Source organism: Harpia harpyja, chromosome 21, assembly GCF_026419915.1.
Source record: "Harpia harpyja isolate bHarHar1 chromosome 21, bHarHar1 primary haplotype, whole genome shotgun sequence".
Taxonomy (NCBI): domain Eukaryota; kingdom Metazoa; phylum Chordata; class Aves; order Accipitriformes; family Accipitridae; genus Harpia; species Harpia harpyja.
This window is the reverse complement of record NC_068960.1, coordinates 1,490,776-1,518,250: the sequence shown is the minus strand read 5'-3', so window position 1 is coordinate 1,518,250 and position 27,475 is coordinate 1,490,776. Positions and strand designations below refer to the sequence as shown.

Below are 27,475 nucleotides of genomic sequence, written 5' to 3'. Positions count from 1 at the left end.
CACCAGGGAGGCATCCCCCCGGAGTTCGGCGCAGAGCCGTGCCCTCCTTTCTGTTACGAGATTGTTCCAGCTGGAAATTACAGCGACTGCAGTTTTTAGGGAAAGCGAGAGGCTTCGTCGCTGTGAGCCGGGGCAGAGCCGGAGCAGGGAGGGCAGAGCAGGCGCTAAAGCCCAATTGATAGAAAAAGGAGGCACTCGGTAGATGGTAAACCTCCGCCTGGGACTGAGAGCGCGGTGGGGAGGCGAGGGCAAAGGGAGGCAGGGAGCCAGCCCAGGTAGAGTTTGCCGGCTCGCCGGCCCATCTGGCCACGGTCCCCACGCACCGCGGGGGTGCCAAGTGGCAGGGGGGCACCGGCTGGCGCGCGGTTTGGTTGTTGGATCCGGCCGCGTCGTGGGCGTGAGCCGAGGCTGAGACTCAGCTGCATGAGGATCTGAAGCAGCTCCCTTTTGTTCCCACCGCACCCTGACAAATGGGAAAGGACCGGAGTTTCTCTCGGCATTTTCGGTACGTCTCTCTGCTCCGCTCCTCCGCGCGGCATGCATGGTGTTGGATGCGCTGGGAAAGTCTCGCGCTCCGGCAGACATCCCCGCGACGTCTCTCCTGCCTCTCTGAGCTGCGGGGAGCCTGCCTCCCGGCACCGGTGCAGCCCTGCCGCCAGCCTGCGCCCACCGCACCGGTGGCACGAGCTGCTGGGGGGAGTCGGGCAAAGCTCAGATGAAAAATTGGGGGTAGGAGGCTGGGGAGAGGTGGGAAGAGCCCATCTGGGTCTGCTTTGTCTCCGTGCCTATAGTCCAGCAAAGGGATGGGCGGTGAGGACGAGGGTTTGGGGATGCTGCGTGGGGCAGGGGGTGTGATGGAGCGAGGACTGGGGACCCCTCGCTCCCAGCCCTGGCTGAGGGCGAGCTCTGAGCAAACCTGCGGCTGCTTTCAGCTGCTCCCACCAAGGCCGGAGCCGCCACCGCTGCCCTGGTCAAGGGGACGCATCCTGCGCCGGTGAGTCTCAGCATCCAGCATCCCGGGGTGGGAACATCCAGGTGAGCTCAGTGCCCATCACAGGACACGTGCACACGTGAAAGGTGGTTTTCCAGCGCACTGGGCTGGCAAGGGAGGCAGCTGTCAGTGATCGCAGGCTGCAGAAATGGGACTGTCTGTCCAGAGGTGAGCTGCAAGTGACCCCCCTGGGAGTTTTAAAAATAGTGAGTGTGACAAGGACCGAGATGCGCTAAACACGTTCTGTTGAAATGAGCCCCAGAGCAGGGAGCCAAGCGGCTGGGGACGGGCATGCTGGCCGATGGGCTCCTGTCAGGCAGTTTCCACCCCATGGCAGCGTGCTGCCGTCCCGGGATGCTTCGGAGAGGTAGTGAAGGCAAAGTGGCTTGCAGCCTCTGGGGCCTCTCCCGGCCTGGAAAGCACCCTGAATTTGCATTTGCGTGTTAAAGCAGACTGAATAGTCTGGAAGAGCATGTGCTGACACTCCTGCAGAGGAGGGTTAGTGTGCTGGGGCTTGGTGCACCCTGCCCCGGGGCTGGGGAGTGGGCTCAGGGCTGCAGTGCCCAGGGCTGGGGACGCCTTTCCCATCCCCTCTCCAACAGGGAACAGAGCCAGGGCTGACTTGGAGCACACGAGGAGGAGGAAGAGGAAGCTGAAGGCACGAGGTCAGCGCCACACGCCTCCCAAGCCCTCCCACGGGCACGTGTAGCACGCGGTGCTGCTGGGACACGGGGTCTGCTCCTGGTCCCAGGCTGACCTCTGCAAACAGGGTGGGTGCATCCGTGTTCCCTGTGCCCCGGTGGGATTTGCTGGGAGAGGGAAACCCCAGCTGGGTGTTGCTCCCCAGTGCCATGACAATGGGCAAAGCCAGGTTTATCGCATGGGATGGCAGGGTGCTGCAGAAATAGCCACAGTTTCCCACTAAGCGCCGGGTACCATCTGCCCTGTGCTGGTGCCGGTGCCAATGCCAGTGCCGGTGCATGCTGCACGGGCAGCATTGCGCTGGAGCAGAGGACAGGCTGAGGCATTAATGCTGTCTAATGACACCCCACATGCTGCCTTTGGTGGGTCCCTCGCTAAGGACCAGACCTGAGCACCCACTGAACCACAGGGCATCAGGGACCTCGGGGATCCAGCCTCCAGCAGCACTGTGGCACGGGGCCATCCCAGGCTCCCCAAGGCCACACTGCAAATTCTCTCAAGGGTTTTGCAAAGGAAACTCTTTTGCATGCTTTAATAGGATTATTTTTACCAGTCACTTAGCTCCTCTCCTTGCTAAGACACCGTTTTACTTCTAGCATTGAGTTAATTCATGGCAAAACCCTTAAGGCATGTCCTTGTGCCTGGTTATTGAGCTAGCCGTACTTTGCTCCTCAACCCTGACGTTTCTCAGCCCGCAGGCAAAGTAGCAGTCAGTGCAAAGTGGGACAGCCCTGCCGGAACGAGCAGGGGCAATTTAATTTGGCCAACTTAAATGGGAGCACGCTCGTTTTGCCTGCAAGGAACCCAGACTTTTCCCCAGCGGGAGCCCAGCCCAGGGCAGAGGTGCAGGGTCCTGCCGGGACTTGCTGCTGCTGCACCGCATCCTCCCCTGCCACGGGGCTGCGGCAGCCCACGGTCCCGCAGGAGCCTGCTTACAGCTGGGTCAACTATTTATTAGCATGATTTCACTCTTTTCTAGTTGCTGCTTAATCACAAATTGACTGTGAATTGTACCGATGTGTTACTTATTTTAAATTGTCACCAAATGCTTTGTGTGAGCATATGTCAGCCTCAGGCTGGCTTGCGATCTGTCTGCTCCTACTCAGCGTGAGCATCAGCTCTTATTTTGAATTCTGCCTTTTGTTGGGGGGAAATAGAGATGTCCTGGTCCTGGTAGATTTGGGATTTGAAGCCTCCCCTTCCTTCTCCTCTGGCTTCACCCAGGCTTTGGAGTTCCTTTGGTGAAGTTGCCCAAGGGAGAGGGGAGACCCACGGGAGCCCCCCGCCAGCCCCAGCCTCTCCAGCTGCGCTTCATTAGCAACCAGCTGCCATCACAGCCGTGTCGCGCTGGCACTGCAGCCCCTCGGAGCAAGTTGCTCTGGGTCCTCTGACGCCAGCTGCGAGTTTGGCCCAGTTTGTGGCCCCCCCCCCCCCCCCGGAGATGTGGTCCCCGGGGCGGTTTGGAAGTGATGCTCACATCCCTCCTCTGCCGCGAGTGTCAGAGTTTGTGTTAATGTAGGGAGCGCGTTCTCATGCACTACGAGGTGAAGAGCACTAATGAACCTCACAAGACGGTATTGTCTAACGAGCAAATGCAGCTGCGACAGGCAGCCCGGTACGGGTGCAGGGAGGAGTTGCTATAGAAACACACGGAGATAACAGCTCCTCCAGAAGCCCCTAAATGTGCAAATGGGAGGGTAGGAGTAGGTGAGTGGGGTGTCAGTGTCTCACCGTTGCGATGACATAAGGAAATGGAAAAGGAAAAGTGTTTCCCCATGTTACAGGGGTGAACCCCTGGCCGGGCTAGGAGCAGTGCAGACGCACCCTCCTTGCTCCCTCCTGGGATCCTGCTTTATGCATCCCCTGAGGGTCCCAGGGGGTCCTTGCGGGGGGGCACAAAGGCCACTTGGCTGCTGGCAGAGCAGCTCCTACAGAGCAGAGGGAAGGTGACCTGGAACAGAGCAAGTTCCCAGTAATATCCCCTTGCCTGCAGCATCACCATGCCCATCCTTGTCCCTGCAGCACCAGCATCCCCCAAGGGGCGCGAGGCTCCTGCCTGGCCATGGTGGGAGATGGGGGGTGGCAGAAGCCGAGGCTGGAGCCCAGGAGAGTGGAGTCCAGGGCTCCCAGCAGAGGGGCTGGGGCAGGAGATGGGGAGCAACATTTTGGGGGTCCCAGACTGTGCTGGGGAAGAACCGGGTCTGGAGGAGGTGGTTTGGCACTGGCAACACAGGGGGCACTTGCACGTTGGGACCCCTGACAGTGGGTACCATGCAGCAAGGAGCAGGGTGACGATAGAACGGGCACCGTGGGGGCGAGGGTCCTCCCCTGCCTGGCCGGCTCCCTGGCAATTAATCTGGGACTCAAGCTGAACCTCATCATCGGCATACTGGTACCGGCAGCTGAAGGGGTCCAGGATGGGATGCGTGAGGAGGAACTGAGCTGTTTGAATCAGTCTGTGAGCACTGTGGAGGGGTCCAACATCCTCGCCCCAATGGAGCTGTGCACGGGATGGGACAAGAGACACAGCCAGTGTCCCTGGTGTCCCCAGCATCCCTGGCATCCCCAGCCCTGGCATTTGCAGCACTGGGAGGACAGGCCAAGAGCGCGTGAGGGGCTAGGGCTGCTCTGATCTTTCCTTTCCAGGTATGGCTGGATCCAGAGGTCTGGGCCACAGCTGCCTTTGCCCTGCTCCTCACTCCCCTCCCTTGCCTCATTTTTCCAGGATTTTCATCCCCAAGAAGCACCGGCAGCGGTTTGACGAGGTGGTGTCGCAGAGCCTGATCAGCAAGCTCTGCCGCTCCAAGAGCGAGCAGCACAGCAATCGGCTGCGACGCAGCCGGAGTGAAGACCACCAGGAACGGCTCCTTGTTTCCACCCGTGCCAGCTCCGTGCCCCGCAGCCACGAGGAGGCCAGCAAGAGCCTGCGGAAAACCACTTCGCTCATCACCAGCAACGTGGCCTCGGGGGCTGCCCGCAGGTAACACCTCTCCTGGACACCCTGCGTTCACAGCGGCAGCATCCGATTTTGCATGGACGGTGGCATGGAGGAGGGATGCCAGGGAAAGGGGAGAAGCGCTAGGAAATGGCATGTCTTCGGTGTGCAGAGTGGGTGAATTCCTCCTGGGCTGAGGATGAACAAAGACCTCTCCCTCTCGTAGGCTGGGCACGTTTGCACCCCTTGTCCCAGCTCCGGGCCACCCTTTCTGCCCCCTCGCTGTTGCAGGGCTGGCTGGGACGAGCCACGTGTGGAGCTGAGACGGCACTTGCAGGCTGCGAGGGGATGTCGGCTCCTGTGTGGGTGGGCGGGTGGGCTGCAGGGTGCCTGGCCGTGCCGGTGGGATGCAGGGTACCTGGGCACAGAGCAGGCTGTATCATCCTGCCCTGCCGCGGCGGGCGCCTGGGTGCAAGGCTGCAGGGGGAAGGACGGTGCGCAGGGGATTAACCCATTTCCCACTACCCACATGGCCAGACCTCAGCAGCCCTGGAGGGCCGAGGAGCCCTGCCGTGCTGGCTGCTCCGTTCCCAGCCCCGTCTCACGAACAAGAGAGCAGGATTTGGCCCGCCAGCACAGCTGGAAAATACTCCTGGGAGGGACTGTGCTGCCACAGGCAGATCCCGAGCTATTCCCCTGCCTGCAGCTGGTATCTCCAGGGTGTTCGGCCGCAGCCCACCTTCCCGCCAGGATAATTTTTGCTGTGACTTATCAAAAATCCAGTTCCAGCGCAGTCTCCCTCCCTGCCAGTGTAGGATCAGTCCCTACAAGAGGCTTTCTAGTTGTAAATGATCTCGGTGTTGTTGCCTTTCCCCAGCTCCCTGCGGGGAACAGCTCCCAGCTCCAATCAGCCTCCCAGCAGGGAGATTTCCTAATGCTCTTTCCAAAATATCCTAGCAGAATTTAATTTCTCTCTCATCAGCCTGTGAGATCTTTGCCCCCTAAACCACATTGTCTCTCTTATTCTATGTAATACACAAGCTATATCTCATGTTCCACTTTAAAAACACATTGGATTTGAAGGACTGGATGGTGGTTTTATGAATTAGGTAATTAATGCAGAACAAGAGGCCATGCTCAGGGGCTCTGCCCCTAAACCAGCAGCATCTCTTCCTGCCTCCAGAGCATCCAGATCCCTCCAGCCCCCCCTGAGGTTTTGTCTGGGCCATTTCTAGCACCCCCGGACCACTCCCCATCCCACCACCCCATGCTGGCTCAGCACCGTGAGCTCCCTCTGCTCCCTGGCACAGGCAGGCTGCAGGCAAGAGAGGCTGGCAGAACAAACTGCACTGTGGCTATCCAGGGCCACCAAACTCGCACCCACCTTCCCTCCATCCCCTGTCCCTGTGGACAGGGCATGTTTTGGGGGCTCCCCTTTGAAAGACACTTTGGTATCAAAGGGGACCTTGCGTGGACACGGAGCATCGAGGGCTTGGGCACTCAGGAGACATCCAGGCTAACGGGGCTTCAGAGGGGCTGGGAAAGGAAACAAGAATCAAATAGCGGGCTCTGATTTCACATTTGCTTTTTTCACCTGCAGAACTGTGCGAGTTTATAAAGGCAACAGAAGCTTTGGCTTCACGCTACGTGGCCATGCCCCGGTGTGGATCGAGTCTGTTCTGCCAGGTAAGAAAGCCTCCAGCCACAAGATTCAAAGGCACTTTCTTATCTCTGGTCTGAACTCAAAATTTTAAGTGCCTGCTGTTTGCTAGAAAACAGCAAAAGGGGCTTTAACAAGGCTCAGTGATGCAGTTTCCCGAGTTGAGTATCTAGGGTCTTTGGTACAATTTAGTTTGGCCTTATGCACTCCCTATTTTGAAAGGTGGAAAACGCCTGTGGTCAGTGAATAGCCTGAAATCACACCTGAGTTTCCACTGCAAGCTGGGTGCTGGTATCACTGTGCCTGGTGAACAGCTCCAGCCCACCCAGATAATCCACCTGCAGCAGATACCCTGCCCTGGGGGGTGTCCCTGGGCACGGCCGGGCACCCAGCAGCCAGGGAGCTGGGACCCCATCCCTGTGAGCAGGGGTCCACCAGCTAAAGCCCCTCTTGTTCCCTGTGCATTTAGGGAGCCCGGCCGAGAAGGCAGCTCTCAAACCTGGAGACCGGATCCTATTCCTCAACGGTCTGGACATGAGGTAAGAGGCTCTTTAGAAGACCTGTGCCAAGGGGGCCCCGGGGGTGGTAGGTGGCCAAGCACACATGTGTTCACTTGTTTACTCTTGTGCAAGAGAAACAAGAGCTGGGCATCCTCAAGAGCTGTCTACTGAGGTGCACGAGGGGTTTCACCCCATATGGGCATCTCCTTTAATATTCTTTTACAAAAACTGGCTCTAAGAGTAGTATTTTGGCTCCATCCCTGCTCCTCCTTTGACTTCTCTGTGCACATAATCATGCATAATGCATGACACACTATATATAAACTGGTGTCCTGACTGCAACCCAACCGCAGACCCTGATTCAAGCCACTGCGAGTGAAGCTGTATGTGTTAAACACCTGGGGTTCTGCTCTTGAAAGGAGCAGAGCACCAGCCAGCCCACAAATCACTCCCAGAATGGGATCATAAGCTTAAAACCACATGGGTGATCACATTTCCACCCAGAAGTTATTTCTTCTATATTATTTGAGCACAACAAAAGCGATCGAACCAGAGCTGAGTGTGCACCTCACCGAGCAGTGGCAGCAGCCCCATATTTCCTTGGGTTGGTCTTTCCACACAAAAAGCAAGAGCAAAGGGTTAGAAGAGGCTACACGATAAGAGACTGATGAATATTTAAAGGTTAAACATCTGATGCTGCTTCTGTCAGTGCTCAGGTTCTCACATTTCAGCTGATCCAGCAAACTGTTGGCTGATGCAGCATTGCCAGAGAATAGAGGAGACCGAGTTGAAGATTGTCCTCTGAGCCCGCATTTTGGCAGGCATTGTCCCAGGCCAGCCCATACCCTTCTCCAAGGTCATGCCAAGATTTTTTTTTGCCTACAAAAATGTATTTTACATCCACCTTGCATTTTCTTTTCATGCAGAATTAGGACAGGCAAGAAGAGACCCGCAGCACTGTATCGTTTAAATTGAAAGTTCATCTTCTGGGTCTGAGAGTAGATTAAAGTAACGCTGGCTTCATTTGCCGTAACAGCTCCGCAGGGTGCTCGCAGGCATGCCCTGCAGTTATTCCTTGCTGCAGGTAGAGCGGAGGGCCCAGTCACAGGGGGTGGTTCACGCTCTCCCTCGGGGAGACTCTTTTCTGTGCAGCACAGATAAAACCAAAGATTGAGAGTCCAGGGGAATGGCAGCGGGGCCCAACACTGCCTGGCTCTGAGCAGCAAGATGAGGCTTTTTGCAAGATAAACGAAGGCAGCTGCAAACTCCATTTTACCGCTGCTCTCCCACGAGCTGCTGCCCGCAGTGCTGCCCGCGCAGGCAGGCAGCCTGGCAGCTCTGACCCGCGCTCTCCTGTGCCCTGCAGGAACTGCTCCCATGACAAGGTGGTGTCGATGCTGCAGGGCAGCGGGGCGATGCCCACCTTGGTGGTGGAAGAGGGGATCGTCAACTTCTCCAACGGTAAGAGCGCAGGGAAAAGAGGGCCAGGAGCGGCAGAAACCCCACGCCGGCTCCCGAATTCCCTGTGCAGGAGGGAATTGCCAAATACCTTCCGTAGGCTCGGCAGGTTTAATGCGCTGCCCGGAGGGCTGCTCGTCCCGCCGGGGCACGCGGCTGCCCGTTTTCTGGGATCAGGCTTAATCTCAGGCTTGGCTGCTCTCCAGAAGGGTTCATCCTACTGTATGATCGTCCTTGACGGCCCTTGCCAATGTCCTTTACATGCAGTCTGTGCCATGTACTTGACCGAAGTAATCCAACCCTGTGCATCCATGGTCGCTTTGCAAATCCCACGGTTGTGTATGGACTGTGCTGTTCAGAATAACTGCTGCTGTTATGAATAATTTAGCTTGTTGCTGGTGAGCGAGTCAGCGGGAGAGGAGGGTGTCTGGGGCAATGTGGGTTGTCAGCACAATTTCAGCAGAGGGGCAAGACCACAGCCCAGGGCAGAGCACGGTCGCTGCTGCATTTCCGAAGCTGTGCGAACACAGGAGGGTCAGTGCGTTATTGGGGTGCTGCCCTGCAATGTGCAGGCCCAGGAATTAGGGACTGGCTCTTCCCTCCAGAGCAGCAATGGACTCTCCTGGGCTTCGTATTAGGAGCCCTGTGATACCAACTCATCTGCATGTGCGCTAGAAACAAAACCGAGCACCTCACTCCTTCACAGTATAGAGCTAGCGGCACCCAAACTGCTTCACTGCCCCCCAAAAGAAACCAAGAAAAGGTAGAATTTTTCACTCCCACTACCTTGGCCATATTCCTGTGTGGATAAGTGCATCCCACAGTCTCAGTCAGGTCCCTTCTCCCAGGTGTGCTTATTGCCCTGCGCTCACTGCAGAGGCAGCACAGGGACCAGTGCAGATGAGTGTGGCAAAGCAAATGACCTTCCATGCCTCAGTTCACTCACAGTAATCCTTGACTGATGCTGCTTTTAAAGTCAATGATTATCATAAAGTGCTTTGAAACTTGAGCAGAGGCTTTGGAGAGCCAGAGAAGGAATACCATCTGCACATGCTCACAGAAAGTGTGGAAGCAGCATGGTTGAAGAGATAGACCCCAGAGAGCACCCCAGTCAAAACACTCCTGCTCGGCTCCAGCAGGTCCATGGACCTACTGGAACAGCCATGAGCTCCAGAGCAGCAGGTCCAGAGGACGGGAGGAAGGCAGAGGCAGTCACAGCTCCAGATGAGCCATTTCACCTTGTCACCATGCTGCCTTCCAGTGACTGAAATCTGTTTTTGCTGGGGTAACAATGTCTATATCAGCACATCAGGATTTGTATTTCTATGGAGCACCCATTATGCACGGGTGCAGCTGCCCCAGCTGTCCCCAGGACCAACCCCTGGTTTCAGCACAAGCCTTTTAACCCATGGTTAAGACCCTTTGTCTGTTGAATTTTCTTTTTTCTTTCTACCTGCGCCTTGCAGACTCTGACTCTGCTGATTCCCCGAGCACCTCCTCCGCCCTCACCTCCCTGCAGTGGGTTGCAGAAATACTCCCCTCTAGCATCAAGATTCAAGGAAGGACCTTCACCCAGCAGCTGGAGCACCTACTGACTCCACCTGAGCGCTATACCATCTGCAAAGCACTGGAAGGCTTCTTTCAACATCGGTAACTCGTTAGCAGCTCCATTCCTCTAATGCTGGTACCTGGCCTGGTAGCAATGCCTGTGTCAGGGTCGGTCTCCAGGCAGAAGGCAGACCTCGGCTGTGAGGCTGTCAGCCCTGAGCTCTGCTGTGATCATGTTCTCTGATTTCCTCAGCTGTGTATTTCCCTGTGCTTGTCTGCAGGGCACAAGCCCATCTCTTACCAGGTGTCCTGCCCAAGCACAGGGCAGACCCTTTAGCTTTTGAGGTTAATTTGGTCACCCCTTAATCCCTCATAAAGGGACCTTGGTCCGCCGCAGCATGGGCTCTCTTGCTGTCTGGCTCTCCCCAACGGCCACAGATCCCATTTCACCTCTTTCAGTAAATCTCACTGCATTTTATCCTTGTCTTCTCACTCTTCTCAGCATCTTGGCTGCAGCACTCCCTTGGTGGCAGCACAGGAGCGGCTGTGGCTGGCAGAGCCCTCATCCTGCAGTGGAGCACATCCTCCCCACCCTGCTGCAAGGGTCAAAACCGATCCCCTGGCAGACTCGAGACTTTCAACAGTGACCTTGTTTTCTGCCCTTGATCTTTAACCTTTCTGCACGATGGGGAATAAGCCATCCCTCTGGGTGCTGGGAGATGCTCGCTGCCTCTTCCCTCAGCTGCTGAGCTGACCCAGCCAGACTGCCTGGCTGCTCCTCGGGAGCCCGGGTCCCACACGGGCTGTGGATGCACCTTCCATGGCCAGGCAGGCTCCTGCTGCAATGATGCAGCAGCCCGCTGGCGTAAAGCCCAAAGGATCAGAGGATCCAAAATCCTTAGTTTGACAAGGAAGTGCAGTAAAGCCCTCAGCATTTAGGTTACTGAGAGTAAGAGAGAACAGAAACTACAGAGTACAAAGCCGTGGCACTGCCCCTATGCACCACGGCCGGGGCTGAGGGCTGCACCACGCCGCAGCATCCCCCTGCCCGCGGGGAGGCTGGGCTGCCTCGGTGCCTGCAGGTGCTGGGGGAGGCACAGCTGTGTAACCCCCCCAGCACCAGCTGAGTGAATCCTCTTGAGGCCCAGCAATCACTAACACTGCCCCAGTAAAGCAGAAATCATTGCTTTATGCTCTCCTGAGACTGCACTGCTTCTACAGGATTCCCCAGTTGGGCTTTTCAGCCCGAGGAGCTGCAGCTGTGGGAGCAGATCTGGTCCCCAGGGTCTGCAACTGGGAAACACAGACCTGATCTTAGCAGGGTATTTGCTCTTGCTCAGTGGTACAGAAGGATGGGAACCCCAGTACCAGGAATCAAGTGCCCAAGTTCCCCTCCCAGTGCAGGGCAGCACACGTTGCTCGGTCTTCCAGCAGTGTTCTGCCGGGGGTGGTCGCTGCTGCCTGCCCCAAAACTGCCGGCTGCGGGGAGCAAGGCACAGCGGGGGCACCAGCAGGCCCACCCTCATTTTGCCATCTCATTTTGCCTGTCACTACCCTGGACAGCTTGATGCAAAGGCCACTGCTCCATTTAACACTAATTCATCATGACCTAATTGCATGCCTGTCCCAGATGAGCAGCTGTGGCCTCTAACTGCTCCAACAAGGAGGGAAATCTCCAAACATTAAGTTTATGTTTCTTGCCACCACGGCATGCAGATATCAGCATTTCCCAGCAGCAAACGCCAGAGACGGAGTCGGGACGTCCCTGTTCTGGGCTTTGGCCCTCCAGCCAGTTTGCACATGACAAGCCAGCCGGCCCCGTCCAGCACCCGGGAGGAGCAGTGCCTTCGCAGGGCAGAGCGGCCATCTGCCTCAGCAGCTCCTCCACAATACTTCAACTTTTCTGAATGGGAAATAGGCTTCTGACAGCCAAGAGCTGTGTCCAGCTCCACAGAAAAGGCAAATTAGCCCCAAACTAGGGAGAAACTTAGCAGGTGACTTCTGGCAGGCTGTAGATGGCTCCTACTGCTTCTCATCCCTGCTGGCCTCTGAGGACCCCCAAGACACTTCATTAACAAATTCCTTGCAGTATTCGAGCCTCTTCACCTTTCCACTTTCTCCTGCGTGCCTGGTCCCTGCCCCTTGGAAGGCAGTGATGGTCCATTCAATTAACATCAAGACAACAGATTTGTTCCTATGTACGCAGTCTCCTTCCAGCTCTTTATAAGAAGTTCTTACTATTACTTCTACATTAAGGATGCAATAGTTGCAGTGAGCTTTAACCCATCATCTCTGCCTCAGTTTCTCAGTAGAAAAGCAGCCTGGCTTTAGCTCTCTGACTCAGGACAGCCCTCCTCCCCCAGGCTGCTTTATCCTCCTCACAGAATCGGGTGCTCAGCCCTTCTATTCTCAACAGCCCTTTCACCATCTCTACACACCACAGAGCCAAAATGAGACCAACCCCTCAGCCCAGCGAGTCTGCTAGCCCAGCTACCCTTTCCAATGCATTTCTCCCTGAGCCCGCTTACCTGCTGCTGGCTAAAATTCAGGTCTTTCCACAGTTTCTCTCTGGTTCCTGGTGCTCCTCCACCCCTCTCACTCCCCACAAACCCTAGCTGACTCACGAACCAGGTTTTATACCTGGCTGTCAGGTGCTGCTGGTCCCCAGGGAGTTTGCTCTCCCCCTTAGCACCAGCTGCCCAACTCCACTTCCCAAAGGGCTCGGTCCCTTGCTCGCAGCCTGGCACCTCTGCTTTGAAATCGTCTGTTTGTGCCAAAGACATCTGTTTGTTGGCAAAGAGGCGAGCCCGGCAGCTGAGACCCAGGTGGAGGCAGGCTGGGAAGCGCCGGCGCCCAGGGACGCGGCGTGGTGGGGCTGTGCCGTAGGGATGCGCTCACTGCCCAGCCCTCTCTTTCCAATTTTGCAGGAACATTGACACTCTCATTGTGGATGTGTACCCGGTGCTGGACACACCGGCCAAGCAAGTAATTTGGCAGTTTATCTACCAGCTGCTGACGTATGAAGAGCAGGAGCACTGCCAGCAAAAGATTGCCAGGTTTCTTGGTTACAAGTCCTTGGCAGGTGAGAGGAAAGCCCCTGCACTCTGGCACGGACACGCCGTGTCCCACCGGGTCCCCGGGGACCTCGGTCCGTCGCGCTGGGAGCAGGCTGGGGCGGCGAGGGAGCAGCCAGCTCACCCCAGGGGCAGCGGCCGCGGCTCTGCCCTGCCTGGCTCCTGCCCACACGCTGCCTGCGCGGAGGAGTTGGCTGCACGGGATGTAGAGCAGCGCAGAGGAGTTTCCAGCTCCTGTAACCGATGAGGTTGGTCTGTAAATGTCAGGAGGGAGGTTACCTTTTCTGCACCACGGAGCCGTGTAGTTTCGGAAGGAAACCTCTGCACTGAGAGGAGAGATGGCACCTGAGAGCTCGTCTTTGGGAGCAAAGGATTTTGGAAGCTGCTCGGGTCGTTAGAGGTCAGGAAGTCCCGAAAGGAAATAGCCGGTTTAGGGGCAGCGTTCAGATCAGACAGGCAAAATAAGCAGTGGCGGTGGTGTCCCTCAGGATGTCTCCAGCAGTCAGATGTATGCGGGTATCCGTGCGTGGGTATCCGTGGTGAGAGCAGGTGGGGAGCACGGCTCCCCCGGCAGTGCCGTGCCTGCCCGGGAGTGCTGCTCTCCCACAGAGAAGAAAGGCAGTCGGTGATTCTCCTGCTCACTCGTCCACCTCTCCCCTCGCCATCACCTGGGGCTGTGGCAACACAAAAACCAGCTGTGGTTTGCTGGGGATTATGGGCTTTGCAGTCAGACAGCAGAAGAGCAAGGGCAAATTTGGAGTGAAATGTCTTAATCGTTGGATTTGGGCTTCTTAATTGCTCAAATTAAGAATCAAATTCCTCTATTCTAGGCTATTTACATTGTGTTGATGTGTTTATTTTAGACTCAATGTAGGTAAAAAGGGGTGTTGCTTGAAGAGAGACTTTTGGAGGAACACAGTTATTTTAGCACAGCCTTTCCCCTCGCAGGGAGAAACAGCTTGAAGTCCTGGTGCAAATACTCCCTGCTGCGCATCGAAACCTCTTGGGTATTTGCTCACCTCATTTGCACCCTCAATTACCACTGCTTCTGTGTGTGCAGAATCATGGCCCAACCTACCTAATGTGTTGTATATTCCCAAGAACTTAGACCCTAAAATTAATTTATAACTTTTAGAAGATCTCAGAGGGAAGCCGATATATTTGCAGTTTGCAGCTATATTTCAGAAATACAAAGCAGGTATCCCCAGCCACTGGCAGAGGAGGAAAGCAGGGGAGTAAATCTCCCTCTGAACCAGGCTATTTCAGACAGACTGTTGTCCCCGGTTTGCGGGCTGGTCCCGGGCTCCTTTCAGCTTCTCAGGTGAAAAGGGCAGTCTCTGACCAGGTGAAGTTCTGGTTGTTCTGGTGCATGACGTGTCTGTCCATGCATGGAAGCGCAATGGCCAGAGATCTCTGAATTTGGGTTAGTCGTTCATGTGGGCTTCTTCCAAACTCAGTGGTGATCTCTGAAGTTTGTGTGTATCGGGCTGTCCGAGCATTGGTTTGTCAGATACCATGGAGACTGATGCTCCGGTATCTTCATCCTTCCGTAAGTCTGAGCCTCTCTGAGGTGTCGCGCTGCACTGCACATGGACCAATCCATTAGACAATGTTCTTCCAGGCAGCATTTCGGTGCTGGCCCCCACTCCTGTCTTGTCCCTTGAGGGCAGGAAGGAGTTAGCCGGGTCCCTCTGGACCAGCCTAGCTCAGGGCTGGCATTTCACGTGCACCATAAGCTGGTGGATGCCAATCCGGCTGGAAAAAGCGATTGCATGTCCCATCTTTGGGCATCCATCCTGCTGCCCTGCGCTGGCAGGAGCGTTCGTAACCTGCTCCGCTCCCTGGGGCCGGCGTGAGGATGGGGTGAGCGGCTACCCGGGGGGGACAGGCAGCCACAGTGCCGGCAAAGGGTCACGGTCGAGTGCGGGGCTCAAAGAGCGGCCGTGAGTCCCACGGGCCCGGGGGAGCCCCGTGTCGTGGCGAGGAGGAACGGGGGAGCTGCGGGGTCCGGTACGCACCGGCCGTGCCTTAGGAAGGGTGTTTTCTGCTGCAGCTGAGCCAGAAGCAGAGGACCGCTACCGCAGCTCCGTTCGAGGGGCATCCTTGTGCCGGGGAAGCCTTCGAACCCCCCGCCCCGAGGAAGGGGGGGCAGCAGGTGGGTGACTGGGGGCTGCGTGGGGGTTCCCTCTGGTTGTGTTGCCTGGTGGTTGTGCCGGTAGTGTACTTCTGCTCTGCCCCAAGCCAAAATCCTGACCTGTTCCTAAGCACGAATGGTGGGAAAACATGGAGGTCAGCATAGAGCCAGCACAGAGGCTTTGTCTGGAAATCCATGTTTTCAGAAACAGTTGAAATAAGCGATTCAATAAGAGGCCACTTGGGCTGAGGCTGAACCTTGTTTCTAATTCCTTCCGTTGCTCAGATATGAGCTGATCCTGCTGGTCCAAGCCCTCCCTTCTGGGGTGCACAGTTTCTAGCTTCCTTGTAAACTTTCTTGGACACCACCAAATTCACAGGGAAAACAGCATTTATGAAATCCATGTGAGGAAAAAGGTCATGGTTCAGTGCCACCTTAAGACTCTTGATGAACTACACGGATGGCACAAACCCTCCCTCCCTTCAGAGAGAAGCCCCGTATCTCCCCATTCGTCTGAAAATCCCATCCTCCTGGTAATGCTGCAGGGCCTTCCACAGCCCCCAGATCTCTAACCGTCTCCCTCAGATGCACCCCAGGTTGTTGGTTATGTTTTCAGTCCTTCGGGTCTTTGCTCTCCTTTCCCAGATGGCGGGACAAAGCATCCTGCCTATTCCTCCATCGCTCTTAGCTGATTGCGAAGGGCACTCGACCTGTGCTTACGGCTTCTGACCATGACCTGCCCACCACGACCTCCCCACCGCAACCAGCCAGGCTCCACCGGCATTCCGGCTGCACGCCTTCCTCCCAGCACTGGGAGCGCGGTGCTCCTCAGCTGGCGGGGAGGGCTGCTGCCGGAGCAGTCAACTCTGAGACGTTTCCCCAGGGAAGATCCTCTAACTTGCCTCCGAGGAGCGTTTCTGTTCGCGATTACAGCACGGAGAGCGTCCGACAGCTGCGTATGCCGGAGGGAAGCCGCTCGCCCGGGCAGATGCTCGCCAGCGCTGGGGGAGCAGCCTTGTCCTCAGCTGCCCTGGGGGAAGAGCAGAGCAGCCTGCGACCCGTTTTTGCTAATCTTACCCAAGCCTGAGCAGGCACTGGGGTGCATCCTGCCCCAGCTGCTCCTAATTCACCTTCTTGCACAAACCATTTATTTATAAAAAGTAGACAACCTTCCTCAGTCCTGGAGAGAGAGGTGATGCCGGGGAGGATGCACCTCCTGTTCCCGATGAAAGCCCCCCTCCAGAGCCCTTTCTCATTACAGCCAGCTATGTCCGTCCTGGGCTCTTCTTTCTTTGTTGCCATTAAACCCTGGGCTCTGAGCACACGGGTCCGGTTTGGTGCTGGTGTGAGTGGAGCTGCTCCGCTGGGCTCTCCGAAGCTCTGCCTGTCTGCCCCAGTACTCAGCCTGGCCCTGACCACTGCGCGGAAATATTGTGGCCGAAGGGAATGAGAATCTATTTGACCTGCCCTCCAGCAGCTCGGGAAAGGCAGGGATTGCCCGGCAGCCCTTCACACAGCCTTGGAGGTAAATTGGGGGTCTGGACACACCTCTGAGAGCTTATACTACTGCAACCATTAACCTCTGAACAGAAGCTCTCCATGGATGAGAAACTGGAAAAACAGAGTTTCATTGGGAGCTGGTCAAATCAACGTCACTCCAGGTGAGCTCCCTTGTGCCTTCGCAGAGGTCCAGACCTCTCTCTCTCCATCCCACCCTCCTCGTTCGCTTGCAGAGCCCCGTCTCAGGGGATGCTGCTGGGGTGGCCAGCACTGCCTGGGCATCTGTGACTAAAAGGACCAAATTTTGGAAACTGCGACCTTGACTGCCATGTGTGATGACCCTGACTGTCCTGGTGTCCAGCACCTACCAGGGAGGCTGAAGGAAAAGAAACCAAGAAAAAAAGAAACACCCATGGCACTGCAGTGTCTCGATATCTGGAGAGTTCTCGACACAGTGCAAACTCCTGCATGTGCCCTAGATAATGTCTTTTCCCCTGAAATACTGTGATGGAAACTCCTCGCTGGGCCCTGTCCCCCTGCGTGCAGCACTAGTGAGGAACACACTAACCACGCCGCAGTCGCAGCAGCGCTCTGGTGCTGAGGATTTATAGGCAGCTTCCGAATCTACCAGTTGGGTAGATTGAGAGAGAAATAATATCCTCATTTTATAGACAAAGAAACTGAATATGGAGAGGTAAAAGGCAAGACATAGGAGGATTTTTTTCTTGGCCATGCTTGTTTTCTACCACGTGTCATGCTTCATTGCCAGGTGACTTCTGCTGCCGCCCAGGGAAGCCCGCAGTAAGACGTTCCCTGTTTCACAGGCAGCCCACGCACGGGACCACCGGCTGCCCCGCATCGGTCCCTCGGGACCCCCAGACCCGGGAGCTCCCGGTGCTTCGCTGTGTGCCTGGGCGGGCAGGATGGCTCTGGGTCCCAGCAGGAGACGGGGGGACCTCGGTGGGTGAGGACAGTCGGGACCCCCGGGGAGCAGGGGCAGAAGGAGGGGCTGCTGACTGGTTTGTCTCTTCCTTCCCTGGCAGGGCAGAGCGACACTGTGGAGGTCCCAGTTCGCCTGATCCCTGGAGAGAGACAGGCTGGAGACGGCACATCCCTCCCGGAGACACCCAACCCCAAAATGGTGCGATTCGATGGGGCTGGGGGGGGGGATGCCTCCGGGAAGCGCTTTGCCGACATGTGCAGGACAGTTGCGTTCCCAGGGAGGGTCGACGGTTTGACTCCTTTCACGCTAACAGGGGAAAGCAGAAAAAAGGGAACGGGGGAAGGATGTGTCTGCATGTAAATACCTGCTGGTGGCTGACAACATCCCTGCCTCAGAGCTCGTCTCTGAGATCACTTCCCTCAGCAATTAGTCAGCTTTGATAAGGCTGGTGTCTGTCAGCATCTTCCCGCAGCCTTGTGAGAGAGAGGCTCTTGCGGAGCTTCAGAAAAGGCAGAGTAGCCTTGAGTTGGGGTGAAGCACTCCTTTAAAGAGTAAGAGACTGGGGGCTGGCAGGTCCGCAGCGGCTGTCCTGTCCCCAGTAAGTCACAGGTCTCTGGGGACTCCGCAAACCCCGTCTCGGATTTGGGCATCGACAGCAGCTCTTTGCCCTTTTTTTCAGATGTCGGCTGTCTACGCAGAATTAGAAAACCGCCTGATCGGCAGCTTTGCTGGCAAGAGGGGTAGCGCTGCCCTGCACAGAGCATCGCCTCCTGCCCCAGAGCTGGCACACGCTGCAGGTACCGTCTGGCTTCCCACAGCGTGAGAGAGGCAGTTTTGGGGGGGGGTCTCAGGTGATGGTGGATGGTGCCGGCCAGGCAGGCGGAGGAGAAGACATCTTTCTCTTGGTGCCATTTTATAACGAAGCAGTGACAGTGCCGCATGTGAGCTCAGCGACGGCTCCAGCAAAGCTGCATCTGCAGGAGGGCAGCGGAGTGCGTGGGACGGCAAATCCCGCGGGACCCCCGCGGGCTGCACCGTTATCTCCCGTCGCATTCAGTGCGGTGCCGGGGCTCATCGCAGCCCGTGGGTGGGGGGCTGCGGGGAGCGCCCGGTGCAGGACCCCCTCGGCAGCGCTCTGTCCCGCAGGTTCTCGCAAGCCGGGGATGGCGATCTCGTGGCCGAGCGACCCTCTGGCTTCCCAGCAGTGCTACTACCGCCTGCACAGCAGCGTGGCCTCCCCGAGCAGCACCGAGTCCAACCCCTACGTCAGCCTCGACAGCAGCCCAGCCCCGTCCCCCAAGCACCGCGACTACCCGCTCAGCCCTCTGTCGCGACGGAAGAAGCTCTTCACCTTCTCCAGGCCCCCGCGCAGCCGCGACACCGACCGATTCCTGGATGCCCTCAGTGAGCAGCTGGGACACCGGGTCACCATCGTGGATGATTTTCTCACCCCTGAGAATGACTACGAGGAGGTGAGCGTGGCGCAGGGGTGGCTCGGTGCACGGTCTTTGTCTGCCCCGCTCGTGGAGCCATCCATCCTGCAGCCTGCACCGCACCGGGATGGGCGCCGACCCTCTGGGGACGCGTCCTGGGGCTCTGCGGGTGGCGGAGGGGGGCGAGGGCTGCACGGCTGGGGGGCAGGACACCCCCAAGGGCTGGGTGGGTGGAGGAGGAGGTGTCACCTTCAGCCTCTCCTCTCTCCCTCACCCAGATGAGTTTCCACGATGACCAGGGCAGCTACGTCACCAACGACGTCAGCAGCAGCGAGTACATCAGCAGCAGCGACGAGGGCAGCTCCCTGACCTACTCCACGCTCTCGGACCACATCCCCCCTCCGCCGCTCAGCCCCCCCCCGCCACCCCCTCCCCTGCAGTTCCACGACCCCCAGACCGTCCCCACCAAGGCAGAGGCCACGAAGGCCAGCATGGCGCCCGCTCCCAAATCCCTCGTCAGCCACCTGCACCCCATCCCACCCCCGCCGCCCCCGCCGCCGCCCCCCCCGGTGCCCTGCGCGCCCCCCCTGCACCGGGGGCTGCTGCACCGCAGGAGCGAGTCCAACCACATGAGTGTCAAGAGGCTGCGGTGGGAGCAGGTGGAGAACTCGGAAGGGACCATCTGGGGGCAGGTACGGTCTGGGAGCGGGGCGGGGGGGGGTGAGGGTCCGAACCGCGGTCTGGGCAGCGGTTGCCTGTGCCGAGGTCATGCAGGTCGTTAGGAGCATCGGTGGGCACTGCCCTCCTCCCTGCCCAGAGTGCTGGGGGGCTGTCCCCTCCCCAGAGCACGATGTCCTCACCTCTTGTTGGGCCACACGTTCAATACCTTGGCCAAGGGAACGAACTCTGAAGATGCCAAGATACAGAAAATCTCATATTTCTTTTCATCCTTTTACTCGTTCGGACCAAAACTGCCAGGATGAGAAGAGGCTCTGGAAAGCATCTGAAATGCGGGTTTTGACTGCAGCGTCCTGGGGAGCGCATGCTTTCCTGCTCTCTGTGGGTTGACGTAGTCAGGAGCTGCCTTCAGATGTGTTCTGCAGCTGTAGGAGGTTTTATCAATGGGAAACTGTTAGGATGGTTGAAAGAAAGATGGGGAGAGCACCGAGGCAGGGGAGGACACCGGAGGGGGAATGCAGAGGCGAGGAGTGAGACTAGATGTGATAATCCTTTGGCACAGTGGACTTGAAGTGATGCAGAACTCTGGAGGTGGATTTGAGTCCCTGTAGGGAGAAGCTGGCCTCCCCAGAGTTTAACTTCCAGCCTCTGTGTCTCTCATGACGATGAACGTGTTCAGACGTGCCGTATTCTTTGTGCCCTGAGCAGCTAGAGGGGAGCTGTGGGATCATCTTCCAGTCCCACAGGCACCCACCTCATAGCAGGCACTTGAAATCCTGCAGGTCCCTCTCCCTGGGACTCCAGAGAACAAGATGCTTCTTCCCAGTGATTTTTTTGTATGCAAAAAATTCCCGAAGTTTCTGGAATTCCAACTTTGTCCTTCAGTAAAGCAATCGTGCCCAAGTAGCAAGTGAGAAGCAGTAATGCTCTGTAGGATTCCAGCTGTGTCAGAAGCTAAATGAATCTGCGGGGCAGAGCTGCCAGCTGGAGGGTGCAAGGAAATGCTGATGGGGTGAATCTCCGGGTTTCTTCCTTTCTTCTGAAATGAGAACAGGTCCCGCCAGATGGGCTGCGCGACTTGTGTAGAAACTGCCTCCACAGAGGTGAACGGTTCACCAGGCTCTGGTTTCTGTGCAGGGTTTATGATGGCTGAGTCTCCAGTTACAGGACAGTGCCATCAACCTGTCCTGGTTTCTTCTAGGAACACAGAGCTTAGCGTGGGGCGGAGGGAAGGTGGCTCAGCGCAGGCGGGCAGTGTCGGGCTGTCCCCTGTGCCAGCACAGCTCCTGACTCTTCCTCCTCCTGCAGCTCGGGGAAGACTCCGATTACGACAAGCTGAGCGATATGGTCAAATACCTTGACCTGGAGCTGCACTTCGGGACGCAGAAGCCTACAAGTAAGTACTTGAGCCCCAGAATGGGTCCTGGTACAGGCCAGAGACCAGGGACATGGGAGGAACCGGGGCTCGGAGGGCAGCAAGGCAATGCCTGGTCCTAGCATCACCCGTGGCACAGAATTCGTTCGTACTCAGGATTTTGTGGCTGGTGGCACAGCAGATTATTAAGGTGGAGATTGCTTCACTATCATCTCCCTTAATTTTCTTTGTTGCCATTATCTGTTTTCTCTCCGCATTTCAGTCGATTGGGGCAGTGAAACTCAGCTGGAGGGTTTTGCTCCCCATTGTGCTCAGTGCTGCTTCCCGGCTCTCATAGGGAGTACCCGGCCATCCCCGTACCGCAGGGAATGCCGGTGTGCCAGCACTGCTCTCCAGTGCCATGAGGGGCCTGGTTTGCAACACAGCAGAAGCTCAAACCTGTGCCACATATTATAACAATTTGTGCACAGCCTCTGCTTGTTACAGTCCGTGCAGAACAGACAGTCAGCCGGGCCATCGGCATGCACGGACACCATGCTGTGCTGCAGTAGCAGTCACGGCTGCAAATTAGGAAGCGAATTGCAGCTCTGTTGCTTTGAGAACTCAGCCCTGAAAAAGACGTGAAAACATTTCTCTGTTCATAGAGAGCATTACAAGCAACACATTTCTTTATACATATATAATAAGTGAGTTCCTCCCAGGACCTACGTGTGGGGTCCGTAGCTACCTGCCAGTGCAGCCTCCCCTGTTGCTCTTGAATCGGGGTCTCCTGCAGACCCACCGGCTGGGCTCTCCCACCCACCGGGGCTTCTGGGCGCTGCAAACGCAGAGAGCAGGTCCAGGCTGGGGGTGCCAAGCGGCGGTGGCCGGGGAGGCATTTGGGGTGGGGGGTGTAAGCAATGCGCTCCTGCCCCCCCCCCCCCCCCCCGAGCCTGCCCGAAGGGAGACGTGGAGCAGCACGGCTGCCTCATTTACACTGGGAGAAGTGAAATGCCAGTGGGACGTCTGAGCTCCTCTGCAAGGGACATGCTGCACGATGGCAGCGTGGGCAGAGCTAAGCTAGAGCAGGCAGATACAGACGGGACTGGCAGTGGAAGTGGGATGAAATGGGATTCTTCTCAGGGGCTACCTTTTTGGGGATGTTTCTGGGCAGTCTGGGATTTTCTGTGTGTTTCACCTCTTGTTTTACCTTTTTCAGCTCCAACTGAGTCCTCCATTGAGGAGATCTTTGAATCACAGAATTCAAGGATTCCCGGAGCCATTGCTGTGTGCAAAGCATCAGTTCTCCTCTCTTTCATTCATGGTTTCACTGTTTTCAGGACAGTTTTCTTCCTGCTGGAGCCAGCTGAGCCTGTCCTTACCGATGATTAAATCTTTCAGTTTCTCTTCCAGAGCCAACTCTCATGCCTGAAAACTTTAAAAAGAAAGACGTGGTTGAAATTTTGTCCCACAAAAAGGCCTACAACACATGTAAGTAAACATCACAGTGAATGTACACCCAAAACGGGCCCAGAGATGGGACCGGGGATGTAGAGAACTGGAAAGGTAAAAGGAAGGAGGCTACACAAGCACCATCCCGTGAGCACAATCCCAGCACTGCTCTGCTGGTCTGGGCCATTCCTGCAGCCCAGAGCCCCTCCAGGCTGGGCTCAGCCCCGGGCAGGTGGAAGAAGAAGGTTTTACAAGAAGGGACAGAGACGGGATGCGACTCGTTGGCCCGGGGAGGGAGAGGGGCAGAACTTGCAGGGCCCCGCGGGGCAGCGAGGGTGTGCGGGGCTGCCCCAGGGCTGAACCTGGGGAAGGTTCGGTGCTGCTCCTCCAGGACATCCTTCTGGTAGGAAGGAGGGTGGGAGAGCTCGGTGGGACCCTGCGAGACCCCGGTCGCGTGGCCGTGGGGGACGTGGGAGAGGAGGAGGTGCTGGGGCTGGTTTCCAGTGCAGCCCAGCGTGATGCGTCGGTGATGTACGTGCACATGATACAATACCCTGGGGGGGGTCTGCAGGACCAGAGTGACTCCTCGGGGTCCCCGTGCAGCCTCTGCAGGGCCTTGGGGAGCGGAAAGCCCTTCCTCTCCCCAGGGCGGACCCTGTGCCAGCACGGGCACATGGAGAAGTCCACATCACTTTCACATCATGGAGAAATTGAGCTTCCCCTCCTGGCCCTGTCCTGCTAGGCAGTCTGTCCCAGTGCAGCCAGCCCCCAGGGTCCGGTCCTCCTCCCCTCCTAAGTGACGCACCTCCCTTGCCCCCAGCCATCCTGATAGCCCACCTCAAGCTCTCACACATCGAGCTGCGCCAGATTCTCATGACGATGGAGACGGACCGCCTGGAGCCTTCCCACATCAAGCAGCTCTTGCTGTACGCCCCGGACGGGGAGGAGGTCCAGCGCTTCCAGAGCTACAAGGAGAACCCCGGCAAGCTGAGCGAGCCCGACCAGTTTGTGCTGCAGGTACCTGTGGGCAGGGACGTGCGCCAGGAGCGAGGAGGTCTGCACGTGCAGTGTCCCCGGGACGTCCCGCTGTGAGCTGGAGGGGAGGAAAACCCACAGCAGAAGGGAAGCGGTCAGCGGGATGCTGGTCTGCTCATGCATGCTGTGGGATAGGAAGAGCTGGTGGCACTGGTCAAAAAGGACTGGCAGTGAGCGATGCTCGGGCTGATGCCCACGGTATCTGGCAGCTCCCACAGCGGCTGGTTTACCGCCGAAGCATACCATGATATTTACTCCACGGTAAGAGTGACTTTGCCCAACTCGGACTTACTTTCTGTTGACAAAGTCACTTGTGGATATTGGCATGAAACCTTCCTCTCCTGCAGCAGCGAAGTGGCCGTGCTCTGCGAGCTACAGCAGCCGTCCCAGCTGCTCCGCGGTGTCACCTGTGCTAAGCAAGTGCATACTGCTTTCATGTACAGGGAAATATGCCACGAAAAACACTATCTAGGAGGGATTATGCTGATGGTGATAGTAGTAATTTTCTCCTTCTTTTGTTCTCAGATGTTGTCAGTACCAGAATACAAGATCCGTCTGCGCAGCCTACATTTTAAGACCACTCTGCAAGAGAAGACAGAGGAGATCAAAGCCAGCTACGAGTGCATCTGCAAGGCCTCTCTAGAGCTGAAAAGCAGCAAGAAGCTGGCTAAGATCTTGGAGGTCAGAACAGTCCTTCTTTCTGGTAACAGCCACCGGGGGCCCCCAGTGTCCACAGGAGAGCCCGCAGGCAGCTCGCAGGCAGCTCGCAGGCAGCTGGAGCACACCTCCAGCCCCATGGTTGTGTTTTGGCCCCTCCGGGTCCAGCTTGGCCACGTTCCATCCACTGGCAGCTCCCACTGGTGTTGGCTTGTGGGGATCCTGGCATGGGGAGGATGCAGGAGGGCAGATCACAGACGGCCACGCACCCACCCGCAGCTCATGGCAGGGCTGCAAGAGCCAGACCTCTGGCAGCACAGACCTTCTGGGGGGCTGCAGGGGAGGGAAGGGACTCCTGGGCAGCATCCACATAAACCACATGGGGAAGCATCTAAATGTGAGCTCTTACAAGGGCTTTGGAAGTTTGGGTCTGCGGATGACAAACGGGGTGTTTTTTCTAGCCCCTGCTGAAGACACAGGAGAGGCGGTGGATGAGGAGCAGTGCCTGTAGCTGAAATATGGACTTTGCTGTTGAGGGTTCAGTGCAGTTCGTACGGGAGCAGCACAGAGAAGAGAACAGCCTGTGCCTCTGGACCCACGGCCCCATCCCTTGGGGCTGCCGTGCCAATGGGCGCATTAGCAGCTCTCCTTCTCCCAGTGTGCTGTGGCTGCCCTGTGTGGGTGACGGGATGAACAGTTTGTACAGAACCAGCAGAAACTCTGCCTTTAACATGTATTCACCCACCTAATCTAACCCACTGAATGAACTGATAAGGTTTTATTAACGATGCTCTTTGAGCACATGTATGGGGCCCCTTAGGAGAAGTGACCTGACACAAAAAAGGGTGCTTTCCCACAGTCCTGTAGACAGAGGGAGGCTTTTTACCTCTGTTCCTACCACATTGTTGGTAGGGCTCTTGACCCAAAAGCAGGTACAAAAAGAGATGGGAGATGGGACAGTGTAAGTGCTGGAGGTCACTGGCCAGTCCTTCACAGCGGTTTCTCTTTGCAGTTTGTGCTGGCGATGGGGAACTACCTGAACAATGGGCAGCCCAAGACCAGCAAAACAACAGGCTTTAAAATCAACTTTCTCACCGAGGTAAGACGAAGCATGCTTGTTCCCGTGCAGGAGGCACCAATGGCGGGAGCTCCAAAGGCCCAGGAGTTCATCGTGCCTGTCCTCGTACAAGGCTCCTGGGTGCAGCGGCTCCCAGTGGGGGGGGACCGGTGGGAGGGCAGGGATTGATGCTCAGGGTTGACTTCAGAGAGGCCCTAATGGTGGTCTGGTGCTTCAGTGTGCTGGGACCTGAGAACCAAGCCTTCTGGCTGTGGGGTGGGAGAAAACGAAGGTCTTTTATCCCACGTGGGTTGCGGTGGGTCTCCTGAGCGGTGGGGGATGGGGTGACAGACCCGGCCTGCAGGAGAGAGGCATTGCTTAGCATCTCGACGCCACTAATCTGGGCGTAACATGCTGTGTAAACATTAAATGTCCTATTTAAACATTAATCCACATAGCATGGCTGGGAATTGCCATGCACGTGAATGCAGAGTGAGCCGAGCAGAATAGAGGAGCCCCTGTGTATCTGGGTGCTTGGCAAACCCCACTCTCCTCTGCGTAGGAATCTCCTTACTTATTTTGCTTTGCCGTAGCTGAACACAACCAAGACTGTTGATGGGAAATCCACCTTCCTGCACATTCTTGCCAAATCACTTAGCCAACATTTCCCAGAGCTCCTGGGCTTTGCCAAGGATCTTCCTACAGTGCCGCTTGCTGCCAAAGGTAAACGAGCAAAAGCATCTGCAAGCTCCGTGTCTCCTTGCACTGTCTCTTGGTTTTGTATGGGTCTAGAATAAGTCATGAGCTGCACAGCATTGGCACGAGCAGGATGGTGGCCCGCACTAGTGAGGAATGGTCCTAAGCAAGAGGACGGAGCTAGGAAGGGACGAGCTTAGTGACAGGGGAGGTCCCATCCATCCCACGCTGCCGCACATGCTCTGTCAAGAGCTAGACAAGGCTCTGCCACTGACCTGAACCTTCCTTCTGACTTGAAAAAGTAGTTCCCAAGTTCAGAGATATGTTGTAAGTGCAAAGGAGGCACAGAAGAGGGAAGTGCCAGGAGCCGGTCTGCTCCACCCAGCCTCTGCCTCCTTCCATCCCTGGTGTGCAGCCTCCCTGGCGTGGGTGCCAGCATTATTACTGCCTGCAATCGCGTGTGGTACAGAGTGTACAGCACCCTTCACGTTATGAGTTCACAGTCCAGTCACAGGTATGTCACGCTGACTGAGGCTCGTACAGCTTCGTTGGTTGCAATAAAAAAAGTCACAGAGATGCTGGCATTATCATCCATCCACTTGTGTTGGTGGTGTCACAACAGGCTGGCTGCGTGCAAAGCATGGGCTGCATTCTCCTTGCACACCATCCCCTCTTGTTTGTGAGTAATTCCCTTGGGAATTAGTGCTACAGCAGATAAATAAGCGAGAAAATTCAGGCCTGGAGATGTAAATTTCCACTTGATGAAGGTCTGTATCTGTAGCTTTCCTAGCTGGATTTTGTGTCTGGCCTGTTAAATAACACTTCTGTCACTGAGGGCTCCCTGCTGCCCAAATTCCTGCCACTTTGGACCCAATTTCAGACCGGGTGCCACCCAGGGCTGCCCAGCTTCGCTCACATACAGGCCACAGAGTGACACAACTGCAGCACATAACCCAAACCCTCTTGGCATGCTGCAGTTCACCTTCTCCCTTGCCTGTAGAAGAGCTGAGGCTTGGCTGCCCAAACCAGCAAGGAGTCTGAACTGCTCATCACTCTCCTGAATGCTGGTGCTATGATGAGATGCCATGGAGGGCCGCCTGGATATCACCCCTTGTCCCACTGTCCTGTACGCTCCCTCTGCCCCCCTCCCAAGTCAAGTGCCCGTGTATCCATCACTGCCCTCGTGCTGCTGAGTCCTGCATGCTCCTTGCACTTGGCACATTCTGGGCTCTTCTTGGCATCTCTTGGCCCGAGCACCCAGCAACGGCTGCTGGCAACCTGCTGGAGGCCAGCAGGAAGGTCTGGTTGTCCACCACACCCTGGACAACACGGACAGGTTAGGCAGAGCCATGTAGACAGCCTGAGCCACCCCGACCCATGGCCCACACTCGTTGTCCTCGCTTTGCCGCAGGAAGCAAGCCGGACCTAACTCTCCTAACACTGTTGACTCCTCTCTTCTCATGTAGTGAATCAGAGAACACTAACGGCTGACCTAAAGGACCTGCACACCACCGTCAGTGACATACAGATGGCCTGTCACAACATGCCAGCTACTGCAGAGGACAGATTTGCAATTGTGATGACTGTATCCTTCTATAAAAGGGGCAAATCACCAATGAGACCTACTGCGCTTGAGTAAAACCGGTTTGTTGTCTTTATGCCTCCTTG

At 56.6% G+C, this 27,475-nt stretch overlaps 1 protein-coding gene across 9 annotated transcripts in view; it reads left to right on the top strand.

Annotated features, from left to right (window-relative positions):
* The window catches only part of GRID2IP (Grid2 interacting protein), a 43,702-nt gene that overhangs the window by 13,117 nt on the left and 3,110 nt on the right, over positions 1-27,475 (top strand). For 4 of the 9 annotated variants that reach the window (XM_052772314.1, XM_052772313.1, XM_052772311.1 and 1 more), the window contains 18 exons: positions 4,419-4,673; positions 6,229-6,314; positions 6,758-6,827; positions 8,155-8,249; positions 9,713-9,896; positions 12,722-12,876; positions 14,922-15,023; positions 17,546-17,643; positions 18,125-18,242; positions 18,592-18,917; positions 19,157-19,570; positions 20,865-20,952; positions 22,312-22,401; positions 23,183-23,379; positions 23,923-24,078; positions 25,067-25,153; positions 25,705-25,834; positions 27,274-27,392. In XM_052772314.1, the coding sequence (XP_052628274.1) occupies positions 4,419-4,673; positions 6,229-6,314; positions 6,758-6,827; positions 8,155-8,249; positions 9,713-9,896; positions 12,722-12,876; positions 14,922-15,023; positions 17,546-17,643; positions 18,125-18,242; positions 18,592-18,917; positions 19,157-19,570; positions 20,865-20,952; positions 22,312-22,401; positions 23,183-23,379; positions 23,923-24,078; positions 25,067-25,153; positions 25,705-25,834; positions 27,274-27,392 (2,770 nt within the window). Of the gene's footprint in view, positions 1-255; positions 506-4,418; positions 4,674-6,228; positions 6,315-6,757; positions 6,828-8,154; positions 8,250-9,712; positions 9,897-12,721; positions 12,877-14,921; positions 15,024-17,545; positions 17,644-18,124; positions 18,243-18,591; positions 18,918-19,156; positions 19,571-20,864; positions 20,953-22,311; positions 22,402-23,182; positions 23,380-23,922; positions 24,079-25,066; positions 25,154-25,704; positions 25,835-27,273; positions 27,393-27,475 lie in introns of those variants that run through there. The other 5 variants (XM_052772312.1, XM_052772320.1, XM_052772316.1 and 2 more) reach the window with 4 other exon arrangements.